Source organism: Apis mellifera, linkage group LG3 (assembly GCF_003254395.2).
Source record: "Apis mellifera strain DH4 linkage group LG3, Amel_HAv3.1, whole genome shotgun sequence".
NCBI classification, from domain to species: domain Eukaryota; kingdom Metazoa; phylum Arthropoda; class Insecta; order Hymenoptera; family Apidae; genus Apis; species Apis mellifera.
In genome coordinates this window covers 12,275,988-12,293,664 of record NC_037640.1, presented here as the reverse complement: position 1 = coordinate 12,293,664, position 17,677 = coordinate 12,275,988, and the positions used below count along the sequence as shown (strand labels likewise).

Here is a 17,677-nt window from a genome sequence, read left to right as displayed (position 1 = left end):
TTAAGTGCATACTTAGAAATAAAAAAAGAAAGACAATAATTTCAATGCATTGATGAAAAAGCGCGCTTCCATCGGCTCGATTCGGGAGCGCTCGGCTTCAACCGGATCGAACTGTTCATGATTGGACGCGGGTTCCGAGTCAGCGAAACGTGAATCAGTCGGCGTTGACGGCAAGGAGTATCGAGTTCGATTTGGAGCGGTATATAGAAACAAAAAGTTTGTCGGTGCGTGTCGCCGGTGAATGAAGCGGGCTAATTATTACGTGCGATGGCCGCGTGCTGTAGCGAGCAGGCATCATCCAGCTCGGGAAACGTAACGAAAAAGTCACCTGCCGCCGCCGCGAAATCAGTCTGTTGGCAACATAGACTGTTCGGTAAACAACTGTCGCGGTGCAGTCAGGTTAATCAGCAGGACACAAAACCGTGCGATGCAAGTGGTATGCTCGTCGATGAAGACGGTCGACCAACTTGTGAAGTGATCGGTGTATACTTTAGTTTCATTAATCCCGGTGCTACCTGCGATGACTTTACACGTCAACTGCTTGATCTCTATACGAATGTCAACTTGTCGCATACGGAGAACGACCGGGATGCAGAAAATTCCAGCAGAGGAAGAGAAAGGAGGAAAAAGTTCGAGGTCGTGCACGTGGTTCTTTGGAGTAACGTAGCCGATGTCCTCGACTTTGAAGAGAGTTTCCGTGCACACGTTTCCGAGTTACCCTGGTTGGCTGTACCGAATTTAGATTATGAGAGGAAGGTAAAATTTACCGCTTTTATTTCTTTCTTTTCTTTCGATCACATTAACTCCATTTATCAAAATATTTTCAGATATAATTTTTGTTGTATTTCTATTTTATCGATTTTTTTTCTTATCTATCTTTTCTATATATATATATATATATATTAACATCTATTATATGCAACTATATTAAAGAAACTATATTAAAGAAAAATATCGTAAATGTATCACAATACATTAGTACTAATATATATATATATTAATATACAGAAATGAGAAAGATATATATATTCTTGTTTAAAATATTTCATTTATTATCTATTTTTTTATTTTATATTTTACGCGCGCAATATATACTTTCCTTTTTTCGATCGTTTTGGTTCAATTTTTTATTTTAAAATTATAATAAACGAAAGAACCATTTTAAATTCTTCTTCCATTCATTTTTTAAAACGATATCACAGAGTCTTTATTATTTTGATTAACGTAGTCATGCATAAATTTCAATTAAATTCAATTATATATTTTTAAGCCGAATAATAGTTGGAATGATTATTCGAATAATTTCACAAATTATGAAAATATACGTATTTCTATTGATTTGAAACAATATACAAAATAAGCGATTTCCATGTTTCATTTCGCAACTTGCAGTTTTTTTTTTTTTTTTCGTACGTTTTACGATTTTTCGTCTGCTATGCGAATTTTACGGTCAGACGGGCTATGATCAATTGAGGCGAGCGTATCATTTGAAATTTGTATACACATGTCTGTCATAAAGTTACACATGTACACATAGAAGGGGTACACATGCCGTTATGCAGAAGGATCGTGCGCGCAGTGCCTTTTTTATTTCCAACGGGTGTTTTAACCCCTCGCCAGACGTGCTATTTAGGGTCCGATTTTATTTGCACCGACACACAAGGCAGAGTCGACTTTCTCTAACTAAAAATCGTTCGTAATATTTTCTACAAAACATCTGCTCCTCTATAGCTTGCTACGAATATGCTTTCAGTTCAGATCAAATGTTTGTTGTTTTTTAATGACATCGATGAAATTCGTTCCTGTAAAAGGGAATTTTTTTTCAAATTCTTTCTTATTTATATTTTATACGTAAAATTTTTAAAAAAGATATGCCTATAAAAATATAGATTATCGAATAAAAATAATCTTAAATATTTTAATAAAAGATTGATTATTAATGAAAATAAGATTTCTTTGCAGAAAGAAGAGTCGTACGAAGTGTAAATTTTCAAACGAGTAATTTTAAAAATTTTTTAAAAGTATTTTCGTTTATTTGTTATTCGTTTTAATTGAAAACGAATAAATGAATAAATCCAAATTGAGATGAGAAATGTTATTCGTGGAGATTAAATGCAGACGGCAGACCGGCTTCGTACATTGATCTTTTCATCACCCACGCACCTCGATGATGACGCACATATCTCTTGTCTCGAAAGTTTGAGTGACTCTACGTTACGTTACGTACACTTTGCACGCGCATAACGGATATTCGGTTTCCCCCGTATTACTTTTTATCCGTGTTAACGAGCTTCTGGTATTGCATCGGTGTAACGAATTCTAAAGGAAAAGAGGAATAAAGAAAAAGAAAGTAACGTATAGGTTTCTATATCAAAGTTCGAGTCAACTGGTGTTGAATCGTTCGCGGATATGGATAGAGATAGAAAATTTCTATGAAAGATGACAATTCTTGATACTTAGTCGGTATATACGCATTAACGGCATGTGAATGTAAGAAGCGATCGGAGGTCGTTATTCTGTCTTTTTTCCACGATCATTAGTCAAGCCACTCGAGTTATTCGTGTTTGTAATACATATACATATACTCAACAGTCTCCGATTCGTGAGTAAATGTAACGATAAGCGTCCTGCGCAATTAGCGTCAAGTAGCTTCGTGATTCTTCCTTGCTCGTTATTCCGCCTATCTACCTGATCCATGTTGGGAATCACCCCCTTGAAATCGTAGCTTCTTTTGTACACCGTTCCATTCATTTAACAATGAGAAGAGCAACTTTCGTTTCTGAAACGTAGTAAGAAAGAAACGATCAAATTCTCCTTTCTCTTTCTCTCATACATACATATAATCTCGTTTTTCAACTCTTATTTAAAGAAATCCGAGACCTGAATTCCCAATGAATATTGAGAATCTCTAAACATCCTTTTAATTCTTTCGTCGAAATGTTTTAATGAAATGATATTTTATTTGACGTTATAACGTAAATTCAATAACTTGAAAAAGATAATTAAGTAATTGGAAGAAGAGGTTATATATAACAAAGCTATCGCGATGTTACCATGCATCGTTAATGCAGATCGTATTGACCTCTGCTGGCAGTTTCTGAAGTTGATATCTTCTTAAGAAAGAACTGTCCAGTTTGCTTGACAAAACCTGAACGTTTACAAGTGACGTTTACTATGTGGTATGAGGGGATGGCGCTACAATGTCCGGCTGCTTGAACAGCTAAGTAATAGAGGTACGCTGCTCATCGTTTGTACGACGTAAACCGTTTCATAAAGGTACACGCCTTTACCTTGGATGGGGAAGCAGCCGAGAAAAAGAGTGAAGCCGACCAACCTTTGCATTCGGGGTGGCCGACCCATATCTTCCGCAAATAGCTTTCTCATTCGACCGGCGAGATCAAGAAAGCGACGAAAGGTAGGAAACGAAAAGAGAGGAGAGATACGTGTTTACGTTTGAATATACATCGGAAGGAAGGAGAGAGTGAATCGGTGGCGATGCAGGTCTCTTCCCACGAAAACGAGTGAAATGGAAGGAAGAAAAAAGGAATAAGAGAAACGTTGGAATCTAGATAGACTGTGAGGTAGTTCGTACACAGAGTGGCCCGTACGCGGCGCTACGTAACCCCTTTCCCTCTCTTTGCTTCCTTTCCACCCGCCCACATCCACTCCTCTCCTGCTCCTGTCTGCTTTTTAGCTGGCATATCGTGTAGATTACACACGACCTACTCGGCAGTGGTCAAAGGAAAAGTGAAGTACGTGCGAATCGCCCGAATAAATGTATTCCAGTGCCTATGACTCGAAATACTCGCGTGAAACCTTCCCAATGCTTTGACGTATGTACAACCAACAGTATCATACTGATAAAAGTGGTAAAAAATTGCACGAGAAAAAAAAATTAAATGTTCTACGTCATTTGCCGCAAACGTACGGATGCTCTCTCAATGTCTTTTATCTATTTAATTCGTCTCGCCAGAGATCATCTTAATTCAACTTATTTAAGCGACGTTAATTTTCTTTTGCGTTTCTTTTTTTCTTTTTTTTTTTTCTTTTTAAAGCACACTTGGATGACATCGTGAATCTCAAACACGTATCCATTGTCGTTCGTTAACCCTTACAAAATCGATTCTTCGGTAGGATGGGAACTATTCTTTTGTGTTCCGCAATATTTTCAGATTGTACGTAAACGTATATAGTCGTTTGCGTGTAATTGAAAGCATGGTAGTCTTAAGACGCTGCTGGGGTTGACCAATGGAAATACAGTGGTCTCGTCAGTCTCGGTCGGACGAGAGATGTCGGGAGGCCGCGATATCTGTATATACCAGGGGTGCGCAACTCCATATAACAAGAATTTACTTTCATCCCTTCGTTAAATCGATTATTAACGTTCATAAATCATATTACATCGAATTATTATTTAATCTACATATGTATATAAATACACATATATAATACAAATCGTTAAAGATTTATGCAACGAGATGAAAGATATGCAAAGTTTTATCCATAATTTAACGTAAATAAAAATAAAAATTCTAAAGCTAATAAAATTCAAGGACATTGATGAAATAGATAGATGAAAAAGAAATGAATCATTTTCTTTCATAATTTTTACTATACACTTATATAATTTCAACATATATTTTTATTAAGATTATTTTTCATTTTTTTGATTATCAAAAGATTCGTAAATTTGAATTCAAACGAATCCTCGATAAGAAAAGTAATCCTGGAAAGATATTTGCACATTCGTGAATAAGATATTATCGCGAGTATAATGCAAAATATAATGCGTACAAGAATAAACCGTTTAACGGTAAGAAAGTTTTTCCGCAAAATTTACCGCGACAAAGCGGGTGTTGTGCACCTCTGCCGTTCACGAAGGAGGCGATTGAACGCGCGCGAACGAGTCAACAGTGATCTCATCCCTTCCCCTCCATCGCTCGTCTTCTACCCGATGTCACGGTATGGCAAGGGGTTTCCCTTGCCGAGGAGTGGGAAAGAGAAAGAGAAAGAGAAAGAGAGAGATGAAGCGGCCAGAGTGTCTGGTAGAAAACGAGCAGTAAAAAACATTCACTTTTCAAATTATCCTGTCCATTTCCTATCTCTAAAATATTCTCTTCCGCATTCATATGCCAAAAATAATTAATCGAGAAACAACATAATTATCGATTTTAACAAGTGCAATCTTTCTTATCGACGGATACTCGACGTTCGACTGTCGTTACAAATATACCTACAAGGAATATCTAATTTTATCCGTGTTTCAATCATATATATACGGTCGATGAAAATAATGGTATGACGCGAATATTTTTTCGTACCGATACAAACCCCGGGTGGAGAAAGGGAATCGACGAGGGTAAGCGGGCGATGGAGCAAGGACGACACAGGGGAACGAGCAAGCAGGAGCGATGGAAGTGGCGTGGTAGGGGACATACAGACCACCGGGGGAAATAACGACAGCACCGTGGAGCGAGCGGCAGCAAGGGAGGACGTACGCGTTATCGACCGCTCGAGACGGAGACGGCGAACGAGCGTATATATACGCGGAGAGTAGGAACGAACGAGAAAGCGGCGTAGGAAATATACGAAGGGACGAGGTAATGCCTCCCTGTGGAGGGTCGCGATAACGTACGACGTCGCGCGTTCGGCTACCTAGAGAAGACCCTTCTTGCTCGCCCCTTTTGTGTGCTCGCGGTCGCAACGTATCGACTGAGAATTTTACTAACTTCGTTCTTTGATTTCGTTCGATTCGCGGGGAAACTATGGAGAGAAAAGAAAAGTGCCAGCGCGAAAGTTTCGGTGTAGGATCGATCGATTTGTTTGCCAACGGAGCTCGCGACAGGTGTCGGATACCGAAGATTTATTGAAATCTCTCTTTCTCCCTTCCTCTTTTTATCTCTGATTCTTTTGAACACTGATGGAGACATCCTTTTGTCTCCGGCCGACAGCTATTCGATTCTTTTGCTTGCTTCACTATCGTTTTCGTTTCAAATGGAATGGATTGAATGAGAATTGAGCGAGAATGTATGTTTTTCTTGAATTTTTTAAACGTTTTTAAATGACAAAATTGAATCGTGAAATCAATGGTATTTACGATATTTTTTAGGAATCAAACGATATAAATGGGGGAATAAAAATTAAATGGAATAATTATATGAGAAACGAGGAGAGATCTTATAAACGAATTATTCGTCATCAAAAAATCTGAAATGATTGAAAATTATATCACCTCTTAGACTGTTCTTCATTATCTAGTCTGGTATAAAAGCCTTCTGCAATATGTCCATTGTGCTTCGATCTCGTCTGCTCCTTTTGTTCTCTTGTAATCAGACAGCTTAACGGGAATCGGTATTCAATGCTAACGAACATTGTGATCGATCATCTTTCTAAGAGAACTATGTAAGTTTTTTCCAATGCGATCGGTCAATGCACGTTTTATAATTTCAAAAATATCGATGTTCTCGAATTTTTTTTCAAATACAGTTTCGAATATTTTAAGGATTATTGTTATTTATTTATACGAGATATAAAATACTATATTTTATATACTATATCTTATATTTAATATTGTATATATAAATCTCTAACATAAGATTATCAAATATATTTTCTTTACAAAAAATAAATAAAATCTAATAATCTCTAAATTAAATTAAAAACGGCATCAAAAGCTTCGCCAACAGCATCTTCTTCATTACACAAGTTCATTTCAAGAAATTCAGAATAGCACAGCTGAAGAAAATAGTTACAGCTGCCGCCTATTTCAGAATTCACAAAAGAATTTCCACCGAGGTCTGCAGCGTTCGATATAGCTATCCTCCTTTATCACCATCGAAGCAGGAGCTTCTCTTCGCTTTCTTATCATCTCTGTTTTCACGGTTGATGCCACTACAATCGTGCAGTCTGCCAGAAGAGACCGACAATCCTTATTACCAACGGAACTCCGTTCACCAACCTTTGTCCCAATGTAGACAAAATGTAGATGTCTTTTTTTTCTTTTTTCTTTAAAAAAAAAGGAAAGAAACAAAAGAAAAAAATTCCCAATATTCTCGATTCACGCATAGCAATGAAAGTGTTGGCCAATACTTTATTCAGAAAGAGACGAAAATCTGACATCGTCCGGATTATCCTTGTGTATACATTTCTTTTTCTCGCACACGTTCATCCTTTCTTATCTTTTCCGGCTTGAAAAACTTTCAACCAGTTTCTGCTATCATGCTCAAGCCCTTTTCTCCCTTCCACTCCCTCCCCTTTTTGCCTCTTGTAGTACTGTAATCATGCAGCGCTGGGATAGAAGGGATAGCACTCATTGTCAGCAGACATTACTCCCCTGTAGACACTCGTTGCGCCCTTTTTCGCCGTGCTTGAATTTCGTTGCGTGCTAGAAGGATAACGAAAGAAACAGAGGTGGCGCTGCGTGTTACGAATTTCTTGAACGTGCACACACGTTGCTCGGTTCGCTTTATCGCCGTTCGCGCTATTCCTCTCACGCTTCCTGAAATTGATGGGTTTCGATCTTTCTTCTTCCCCCTCTCTTCTCTCTCTCTCTCTCTCTCTCTCTCTCTCTTTCTCTCTCTCTCTATTCCCCCTCCCTTTTTTAACTTGTAGCCAATACTCACGCGCCGTGCGAGCTGAATTCAAACGGCGATTTACATGACGGAACACGATCTTTCGTAAAATCATGCGATGTAAAACATTGATGGGAATCGCATTATAGCTTTGATTAGTATAATTTACGATTATTGAATGGCAAGAAAGTTCTAGTTAAAAACACGTTGGCAAGTAGAGTTTTCTCTCTTTTATTAATTATCTATAATGTTGTTTTGCCTGGAGAGTGGGATAACGTTCCAAACGTATCGTATTTCGACGCAACTTTTTATACACGAGTTTAGGGTAAAACTTTTTAAATTGTTTGTTTTTGACATCCTTCGTTCTCACGTTACTCATATATCTATATATATATATATATATATATATATATATATATGTATATCTAATATTTAGAGAGTGAATAATTTCTATCAACACGCTTGGTGGTCCGAATGAAAAAAGTCGTAGATGTATTCGTTATTGATTTCTTTCAAAAAAAAAAAAGAATTTACATTTATATAAATAGAATGAGACAATGTAATTCTTTATTTAATGATCAATTAAATAGATTTCAATTATAGAATAATTATAATTTGATATATTTTATCAAATTATATTATATAACCTTAATTTTCAACAAAACTGTATAAACGTTAAATAGTACAGATAAATTTATACTTTTTGAATAACATTTGTTTCTTACTTGTTCGCTGTCACCGTTTGACGAGAAAAAGTTGAGACACCCTGTACATAATTGTATATTTTGTTCTCGATTTCATACTTTGATCCGGGGGCCCAAGCTGCATTATTGCTACCCGTCGAATATAAATCCCTTACGACTTAAAACAAAGAACCGGTAACTCTCGCGAATATTTATGAAGAAGGTTTTAAGGATCTCACGATCGAAATTGAAATACTCTTACAGGCGATCAAGTATCTCTTTTACAGACCAGACTGACTCGGAGGTATCGGATAAAGGCCGGTGTACCGACTTTGATTTTATTGGACGGTTCCAACGGCTCGGTGGTAACCAGAGGAGGCGTAGAGCGAACCATCGCCGATCCGAGCGGGGCTGAATTTCCTTGGAAACCTCCTCATCCGAAGGCTGCACTTGAGGATGGACCTTTATTGTCATGTGGGGCACGCGATAGTAACGAACCCATGCTACACGAGGAATTGCGTCATTGCTTTAAGGGTGTTTATTTCAGCGCACACTGGGTATATATGTATTTATGTATTATAATAGTACATGATCGCATTGTTACCAAGGATATTGGAAAACTGATATATACACCTATGTATATATTTTTTCTAATTATAAACTGTTTGTTGCTCCAGTTTTTTTTCGCGATGATCGATTGGTAATTCCAATCTATTTTATCTCTTGTGTTGTTCAAGTTAAAAACTTATTAAAATCTTGTGTAAAAATTTAAATAAAAATTTCAATATAAATTTTATTTATCAAGATAGAAAAAAACATTATGAAGTTGAAACGAACTTTCATTTCAAAGTATAAAAGTATAGGAATATATATATATATATTTTTATGTTATATAGTGTCCACCTTGTAAAGCATTTACCCCACAACTTGTGGATACCTATCAGCGAATTCGAGAGAGAGGTCACGATTTCGAAGTAATTTTCGTGAGTTCAGATAGGTAAATTATTAAAAGATATATATATTATTTATTTATTTTCAATACAAAATGAAATCTATATGTCTATATGTCATAGTATTTATAAGTTAATATTTGTAATATTTAATGAATTTTATGACATTATAGGAGTGAAGAATCTTATAACGTTTATATTGAAACGATGCCTTGGTTGAGGATACCTTTTAGTCAAGAAGAGAGACGACGAAAATTAGCGAGAGCTCTCGACGTACAAGCAATACCCACTTTAGTGATACTTGATCCTCGAGATAATATTATAACTTTGGATGGTCGAGCAGAGTTAATCGAAGATCCTGAAGGGCTGGTAAATGAAAATTTGCAGAATTGACTAAGATTATTTTATCATTTCGTACTTTTTGTGATAATTTTTTTTTTTAATTTTTCAGAATTTTCCGTGGACCAGTCGTTTGGTGAATATTTTAACTGAAAAATATGCTACTTCATTGCACGATGCACCGGCAATTATTCTTTTTGTCGGTAAGTTTTTATGTATAAAATGGCGAAAAAGAAAACTCTATTTGATCTTTTTTTACCTCGTTATTATATCTTAACAGAAGGTGAAGATTGTGAGATTCAATTCGCAGAAAGCGTATTATTGCCAGCAGCACAAGCATACAGACAAGATAGACCTGATTATGATCCAAATTATGATGATCCAGATGATATTTTACAGTTTTATATAGCATTAGATGTAAGGATTGATTTTATATAAATATAATGGATATGTTTATTCTTAATCTAACGATTCTATTATTCTTATTATAGTGTGAAACGTCGGATATTCTTCGTGAATTTGTCGGTTTAGATGATGCTGTGCCCCTCTTAACAGCAATTGATATACCTCGAGGAGTTTATGTAGTTATGGAGGATGGTGCCGAAATAACTGTAGATTCTGTACAACAATTTGTCGATGGATTTCGTAATGACAAATTACCTATAAACAAAATAGCCGCGGTACATAAAACTGGTAAAAATGATTACGTTTCTACTTGAATTTTTTTAAAATCAATTGACAATTTTATACAAAATATTGGAAGCCATATGAAGGAAGGAGCAGTTAAGTTTTTAAGTGGTCATTATACAACCACAAAAAAAAGAAACCCCATCCTCTCTTCTCAATCCTATCTCTGTGATACCATTGCTCCTTTCGTAGGAAGGATCTTGCGTAAAATGGCGCTTGTATTCGCACACCCTTTTGTGGAAGTAACCAAAAGACATGTATTATATATCATAGTCAATAAAAACTGAGCGAATTGTATTTTTAAGTGTACACACATGCGCACGTTAATATATTATATAATGTATTACTTAATAAACGCCAAATGAACACGTCGAACATATCTTGAATTAGCAAATGTTCGTTATTAACTCAATTCTCCGTATAATTACTAATCGTTAATTTCATGTTTTAATTAAAATTATTTTACAAATTAAAAAATAAATGAATGTAAAAAATTGAATAAATTTATTGATACTTTTTTTAAGTTAATTTTGTTTTCATATAAAAAATTATACCTATTATATATCATTTATATTACAAATTTATGTTATTTTATTTCTTACGTTACGTTTTACCCTTTTTATTATTATTATTATTTGAATCATATTTATTTCACTGAAAATACTTTTTTAATCAATTACTTCATGAAAATGGAATAATAGTATGAATGAAATGAAAATTTCACAATATATATAGCATTAATTTTGTTTTGTACACGTATCTACAATATGATTAAAGCTAAATTTGTCACTAGTTATAAAACAAATATTACTAATTTATATTCATTAGTTACAATATGTCACAAAAAATGTCATAAAAAATAAAACATGTTTAATTGATCCCATCGTCGTATTTTTTAAAAAGATTTCATTATCATTATTTTGTACTATTTTTCTAAAAAATAAATAATAAGAAAATTCTTTTTTCAAAAGATTTTCAAAAAATTTTCATATGTCAAATAAATCATTAAAATTTTAAGCTAGAAGTGCTGCCAGAGCATCCAAAAATTTTGGTCTTTCTTCAATTTTCAGTCTTATTACTGAAACATAAAATATTAATATTTAAAAAACTTTTTAAAAACTACTAATAAAACTACATTTTAAAAATAAAAAATTAAAAAAAGCATAACATACTTGTTGTATCAAAATAATCTGCTTCTATATAACAATTTGTATTTTTAGCTGCTTGTTCAAAAGCTCTTCCAAATAAACTATAATTATAAAGTTTCAAAAAATAATTCAACATTCTTTTAAAATATTTTGATAATGAATTTAAATTAATTATTTATAATTACCTTCTTGGTTGATCTTCACATACTGGAGGTATACCAACCATAAAACATAGACGCTCTTCTGCATTATATATTGAAGAAGCTACAAGTGGCCATTCCGATGCCCGTCTATTTTTCGAAGAATCTACATAAGCCTTTAAGGTAAACTGAGCCAACATCATCAATGGATATGGATGCGCAAATACAAGACTGTCAGCAGTTCCGTCTGAAATAATTATGTAAAGAAATGAACCAGCGCTTTTAATTTGTTTCATTTGTAAAATTGCTTGTGCAGTCTTAAAAATACTAATAAGCATAAGCTTTGCTTTTTCTACGCCGTTTTCTAAAATATCTTTTTTTGTGCGAGATAAACAATCCGACGCATCTAAAAAACAGCGTTGTGGTAACTTTTCCTTTGACTAAAACATTAAAAAAAAGTTAATATACTAACATGTTATTTTAAAAGTCATTAAAGAAATAACAACCAACATAGATATGTAAATGTTAAAAACTTACAGAAGATTCCATTAAAGCAAGCATAGCATAAACTATATCTGAAGCACAATATTTAAACTTATAACCATATTGAAGAGTAAAACTTGTCCCAATTACAGTATCTAGTTTATATTTTCCTGCTAATTTTTCAACCATTTGTCTCAATTCTTGTCTAAGTGCAAGATCCATTGCAGAAAATCGTTGCTTTGATTGTGCTAGAGGTAAGCCCATTTCTGCTAACAATTCTTTTAACCGTTGTTCTCCTCTAAGAGACCAAAGTCGTAATGACACTGCAGTTGGTATTGTATGTCTTAAACTAGCTTCTACAGTCCAATGTCGATATAATACAAGTAAGAGACTACATTTCTATGTAAAGAAATAAATTTTATATTATATCATATTATATTATATTACATCAATTTTATTACATTATATATTTTATTATATATATTATATAAACTTTATAAAAATTTGATTCTAAAGGATACTCTTTATCATAAGTAATTTTTACTGCACTTTGCTGCTGTGGTTTATCATCTTCAGTTCCTTGTTTATGAGATAATCTAGATACATGGGCTTGAAGAAAACCTTCGTCGAGTATACTTAATCTTGATTCTATCTTATCAAGAATAGTTCGTTCTGTACAACCAACTATAGCCCACCAAATCATATCTAGATTATCTTTTGACATACTCCATGCCATTTCATACATAAGCATTGCACTCTATAGAAATATAAAATATATTTTAATTCTTATATTCTATAAAAATTTTATATTCATATATTTTAATAATCCATACTGATTTGCCATAGTAACTATATTGTGTGTAATTAAATAAAATAGTTGCTCTTTTCTCAGACCACTCTCTTCGTCCAGCTCTTTTAATAATATCTTCTTCATTTAATCTTCGTCTTTTTCTTTGAGATTCATCATTGTCTAATTCTTCATTTGTTTCACTTTCATCAGACTAAAAATTGCAAAAAAAGTTTTGCCAATATGTTTATTATTTATATATTGTCCAATATCCAATTAAATTAATAATATGTAATAAAAAATTAAAACAAATTAATTACTGAATCATCTCTAAAAATATCATTGTATTCTGGAATTTCATCATCTTCATCAATTTTACCAAGTATGCGTACTTGATCTTCTGAATATACATTACATAAATCATAAGGCCTATGACTATCAAGAATGTAAAATATCACAGATTCTACAGGTTGTAATAAATCCACCAAGTCTAATGTACCTCCACAATTTATAAAAATAACATTTTTTATCTAAATAAATATTAAATATTAATAAAGTTTAATACAAGAAAATATATGTACTTATGTGTTTCTTAAATTTTTATTACATCTTCACAATTTTCTTCAAAAGCATGAACCATATCTTGAATACCTTGAACAGGTACAAGTGTATATATCATATTATCATTTTTAAGTAATTGTTGTAAAATTCTACAGGCACAAATAGCATCAACATCAAAATTAACCAATAGTAGGCATCTCTATAATAAAGAATTTATATTAATATTTTCAATTACATAAAAAAATAAAATAAATTATATAATAATGTATCCAAAAAAAATAATTTAAAAATGTATTTATAATTTTAGAAAAAATTACTTAACCTATATAATAATAAAATAATAAATTTTTAAAATAAAATAACTTACGTCACTTTTTATTAAACGATAAAATCCTCTTTCTAAGTTGTCGACAAACATGATGCAGTGATTTTTGGCATGAGAATATTTTTTATATTCACTGCTCGGTTCTTATTATATTTCACCGGTTTCACCCACCCCCAGTTTACCGCGTAAACTAACTTTCAATTCAAAAGTGAATGCTTGTTATACAGAATATAAAACATTAGTATATCATCACTATAAATTCATAGCAATTATATAAAATATTTAAATTTATTCAGATTCTTTACATAATATGCAAAATTATTTAAAGATATAATGTACAATATTTATATTTTATACTTTTATAATAGTATAAAAGATATTTTTTTAAGAATTGAAAATATGTAATCAAATTTAAATATAACTGGATACATAGAAAATATTATATATAGATATGAATGAGGTATTTTATGATAATCAACAATTTTTTATTTTTATTATTCTATATTATTAGTATCAAATTTATTTCTATTCTCTCTCTCTTTCTTTTTTCTTTTTTATTTAAAATTTAATATTCTAATAGATTATAAAATATTCTTTTTAATACTATTCTAATTTTATGTATTGTAGCACATCTAAACTATATATTACCAATGATACGAAGTAAATATATTGTACGCTGGACGCTAAATGCAGTGGCTCCCGCGTGTTTGGTGTCGCCTTGGATCATAGAAGTACACGTGTAGTTTCTACTTATTTCAAAATGGCAGAAAGCGGTAATTGTTATTAATTTTATTCGTATATTATATTATTTAATGTATTATCTATTATATTGTATTTCTTAATTTAAATCAGGGTTTTTAATTTATGTACAAAAATGAGAAAACGTATTTATCTTCTATTATAAATATCAATTAAAAATTTAGCGGTATAAACACGTGTTTTGGTATCTAATAAAAATTCAATTAGAAATTTTGTTCTAATTGCGATATAATAAACATATTGTATATATTTATTTTATATAAAAATATTTCAGCATTTATGCGTATAATTATTATGCTTAGTATAATCTTGATTTGTTGATACTTATAATAAACATAATTTCATAGGTTAATTTATATTTTTATTATTTAGATAAAAGTAAAAAAAAAAGCAAAAAGAAATCTCTTGGAGAGATTCAAGCAACAATGAAATGTCAACTTGAACCTTCAGATGAAATTGTAAAACTTGAGTACAAGGATTGGCCTCTTTTATTTAAAGTATGTGATATAAAATATATTATATTATTAAATCTATTTTATAATTTAATTAATTTTTTTGTAGTAGATAAAATTAAATATAAACTATATATTTTTTTAGAATTTTGACAAAATGCTTACTCGTACAAAACATTTTACACCTTTAACTAGTGGATCAACACCTTTACACCGTACTTTATCTGAATATATAAAATCTGGTTGCATTAATCTAGACAAACCATGTAATCCTTCATCACATGAAGTTGTTGCATGGATAAAAAGAATTTTGAAAGTAGAGAAAACTGGTCATTCTGGTACTTTAGATCCTAAAGTATCTGGATGTTTAATAGTATGCATTGATAGAGCAACAAGATTAGCTAAATCACAACAATCTGCAGGAAAAGAATATATTGCAGTTTTTAAATTACATTCTGCTCCAGAAAGTTTACAAAAGGTAAATATATCTATGTTAAAATTAAAATGTTATATTTATTATCATTAAGAAGTTAATATTATTAATAAAAAATTAATATAGGTAAGTCAAGCATTAGAAAAATTACGTGGTGCACTCTTTCAACGGCCACCACTTATCTCTGCAGTGAAGCGTCAGCTTCGTGTGAGAACAGTTTATGACAGTTGGTTTCTTGACTATGATGAAGAACGTAATATGGGAGTGTTTAGAGTTAGTTGTGAGGCTGGTTCATATATTAGAACTATTTGTGTTCATCTCGGCCTCTTCTTAGGCACTGGTTGTCAAATGCAAGAATTACGTAGAAATCGTTCAGGTGTTCAATCTGAAAATGATGGAATGGTTACTATGCATGATATACTTGATGCTCAATGGTTATATGAAAACCATGGAGATGAATCTTATTTGAGAAGAGTAATTAAACCATTAGAAGCACTTTTGATAAATCATAAAAGAATTATTGTAAAAGATAGTGCAGTATGTATTAATATATTACTTACATAAATATATTTTTTATCAAGAAAAGAAAATATATTTCTTTGTAATTGTTATTAATATTATATAATTATATTATATATTAATATAGGTAAATGCTATTTGTTATGGAGCTAAAATTATGTTACCAGGAATTTTAATGTATGATGATGGTATTGAATTGAATCAAGAAATTGTAATAGTGACTACAAAAGGTGAAGCTATAGCACTTGGTAAGTATTAATGTAAAAAAAATTATATATTATTTATAATCCTAATTCAATTAATAATAGAATTTTTTATTATTTTTATTATTTAATATTTTCACTTTTAAATAAATATTTTAAGATTCTATTCGCAATTTTTTTTTTGTTGTAGCTATAGCTCTTATGACATCTCCTACAATGACAACTTGTGATCATGGTGTAGCTGCTAAAATTAAAAGAGTAATAATGGAAAGAGATGCATATCCAAGAAAATGGGGTTTGGGACCCAAAGCTTCCATAAAAAAGCGTATGATAATTGAAGGTAAATTAGATAAATATGGGAAACCAAACGAAAATACACCTGCTGATTGGTTGGCAAATTATACAGATTATTCCACATCTGCAATTAAGGTATTTAAATTTTGTTTCTTTTCCATTTTTTTATATATATATTTAGTTATTAAAATTAATTTACTTATATATTATATATATATTAATTAGACTGAAGAAAATGGAGTTACTGATCCTGTATCTAAGAAACGAAAATGGGAAGAGTTAGTTTCACAATCTACAACAGAGGTTTCAATAAAAGAAGAAAAAATGGACGAATCAGAATTAACATCACCAAAAGAGAAGAAGAAAGATAAAAAAGAAAAGAAAAAAAAGAAAAAAAAAGAAAGGACAGAATCTGAAGCTGATGAATCTATGGCAGTGGAAGCTGCAACTGAGGTAAAATGATTTATATTTAATTTTTATATTTAATATTTATAAAAGATAAAATATTTTATTATTATAATTAATAGGAATCGCCGATAAAAGAAGAAAAAAAGAAAAAGAAAAAGAAGAAAGATAAAGATCAACATCAGGAAGAACCACTTGCAAGTTGAAATAATTTCTCAAATATATAATTATTAAAGTATAACTATTTCAATTTTTTAAGAATAAGAAAAATGCTACACTACTTTATGAAAGTAAATGCAATCTCTTATTCAAAGATAATTCTTTAAAAATGTATACATATTCTGCAATCTTTAAAAGCTGTAAAAAAATATCCATATTCCGCAATATACATATATTATGGAACATTATATAAAATTGAAGAAAAAATATTTTATATGTTCTGTAAACTTGTACAAATCATAATTCAAATCAGTTATATTTATAGTGGTCATTTAAATTATATTAAAAAATTCAATAATGCTATACTATCTTTTATTAGTAATTGAATAAGAATTATTAGCCGAGTATTATAAATTTTACAAATAATGAAAATATATTGATACAATATTTAGTATCAATAAATGTATATAAATAATGAATCCCATTTGCAAAGTACTGATATAGTATAATAAATTTTCATTAGGATTCTTTTATTGTAATAATATTTTTTAAATTATGCATTTAATACTATGCAGTACTGCACAGGGTTAACATTTTTGTATCATGAAAAAATATTGTCATCTATTGTTTTATTTTTTTTCAGGCATTCATATATTTTAAAACATATATATATATATATATATATATATATATATATATATATATATGTTTTATGTATAATATAATAATAAATTATATATTATGTCTGAAAATGTGGCTGTCATATATTCATAAATACA

The 17,677-nt window shown here is 31.3% G+C and overlaps 3 protein-coding genes and 1 long non-coding RNA gene across 5 annotated transcripts; 2 read left to right on the top strand and 2 right to left on the bottom strand.

The window, feature by feature from the left end:
- Positions 1-132: 132 nt before the first annotated feature.
- On the top strand, positions 133-10,616 carry LOC100576333 (nucleoredoxin). Its single transcript, XM_003251305.4, has 7 exons — positions 133-756; positions 8,542-8,811; positions 9,151-9,251; positions 9,378-9,573; positions 9,656-9,746; positions 9,824-9,960; positions 10,035-10,616. Exons 1-7 carry the CDS (start codon positions 268-270, stop codon positions 10,260-10,262), a joined length of 1,512 nt encoding a protein of 503 aa, XP_003251353.1. The 5' UTR covers positions 133-267; the 3' UTR covers positions 10,263-10,616.
- Positions 1,393-3,233, bottom strand: LOC102655453. The gene is made up of 2 exons (XR_411464.3): positions 2,164-3,233; positions 1,393-1,802 (listed from the first exon to the last, which is right to left on the bottom strand). It is a non-coding gene; the product is annotated as an uncharacterized LOC102655453 (long non-coding RNA).
- Positions 10,617-10,937: 321 nt separating the features above from the next.
- Positions 10,938-13,956, bottom strand: LOC410073 (cell division control protein 45 homolog). 2 transcript variants are annotated; one of them, XM_393560.7, is made up of 9 exons: positions 13,717-13,952; positions 13,396-13,548; positions 13,109-13,318; positions 12,835-13,002; positions 12,523-12,758; positions 12,056-12,392; positions 11,564-11,958; positions 11,403-11,479; positions 10,938-11,308 (listed from the first exon to the last, which is right to left on the bottom strand). In XM_393560.7, the coding sequence occupies exons 1-9, from the start codon at positions 13,765-13,767 to the stop codon at positions 11,244-11,246; spliced, it is 1,692 nt and encodes a 563-aa protein (XP_393560.4). In that variant the 5' UTR covers positions 13,768-13,952; the 3' UTR covers positions 10,938-11,243. The 2 variants fall into 2 exon arrangements, with proteins under 2 accessions (XP_393560.4, XP_006569311.1); XM_006569248.3 differs by lacking the exon at positions 11,403-11,479 and having other exon boundaries at positions 11,166-11,308; positions 13,717-13,956.
- Positions 13,957-14,331: 375 nt separating this feature from the next.
- On the top strand, positions 14,332-17,256 carry LOC413805 (H/ACA ribonucleoprotein complex subunit 4). Its single transcript, XM_006569252.3, has 8 exons — positions 14,332-14,447; positions 14,806-14,930; positions 15,031-15,363; positions 15,445-15,855; positions 15,965-16,085; positions 16,231-16,469; positions 16,560-16,787; positions 16,862-17,256. The coding sequence occupies exons 1-8, from the start codon at positions 14,435-14,437 to the stop codon at positions 16,943-16,945; spliced, it is 1,554 nt and encodes a 517-aa protein (XP_006569315.2). The 5' UTR covers positions 14,332-14,434; the 3' UTR covers positions 16,946-17,256.
- The last annotated feature ends 421 nt before the right edge of the window (positions 17,257-17,677 follow it).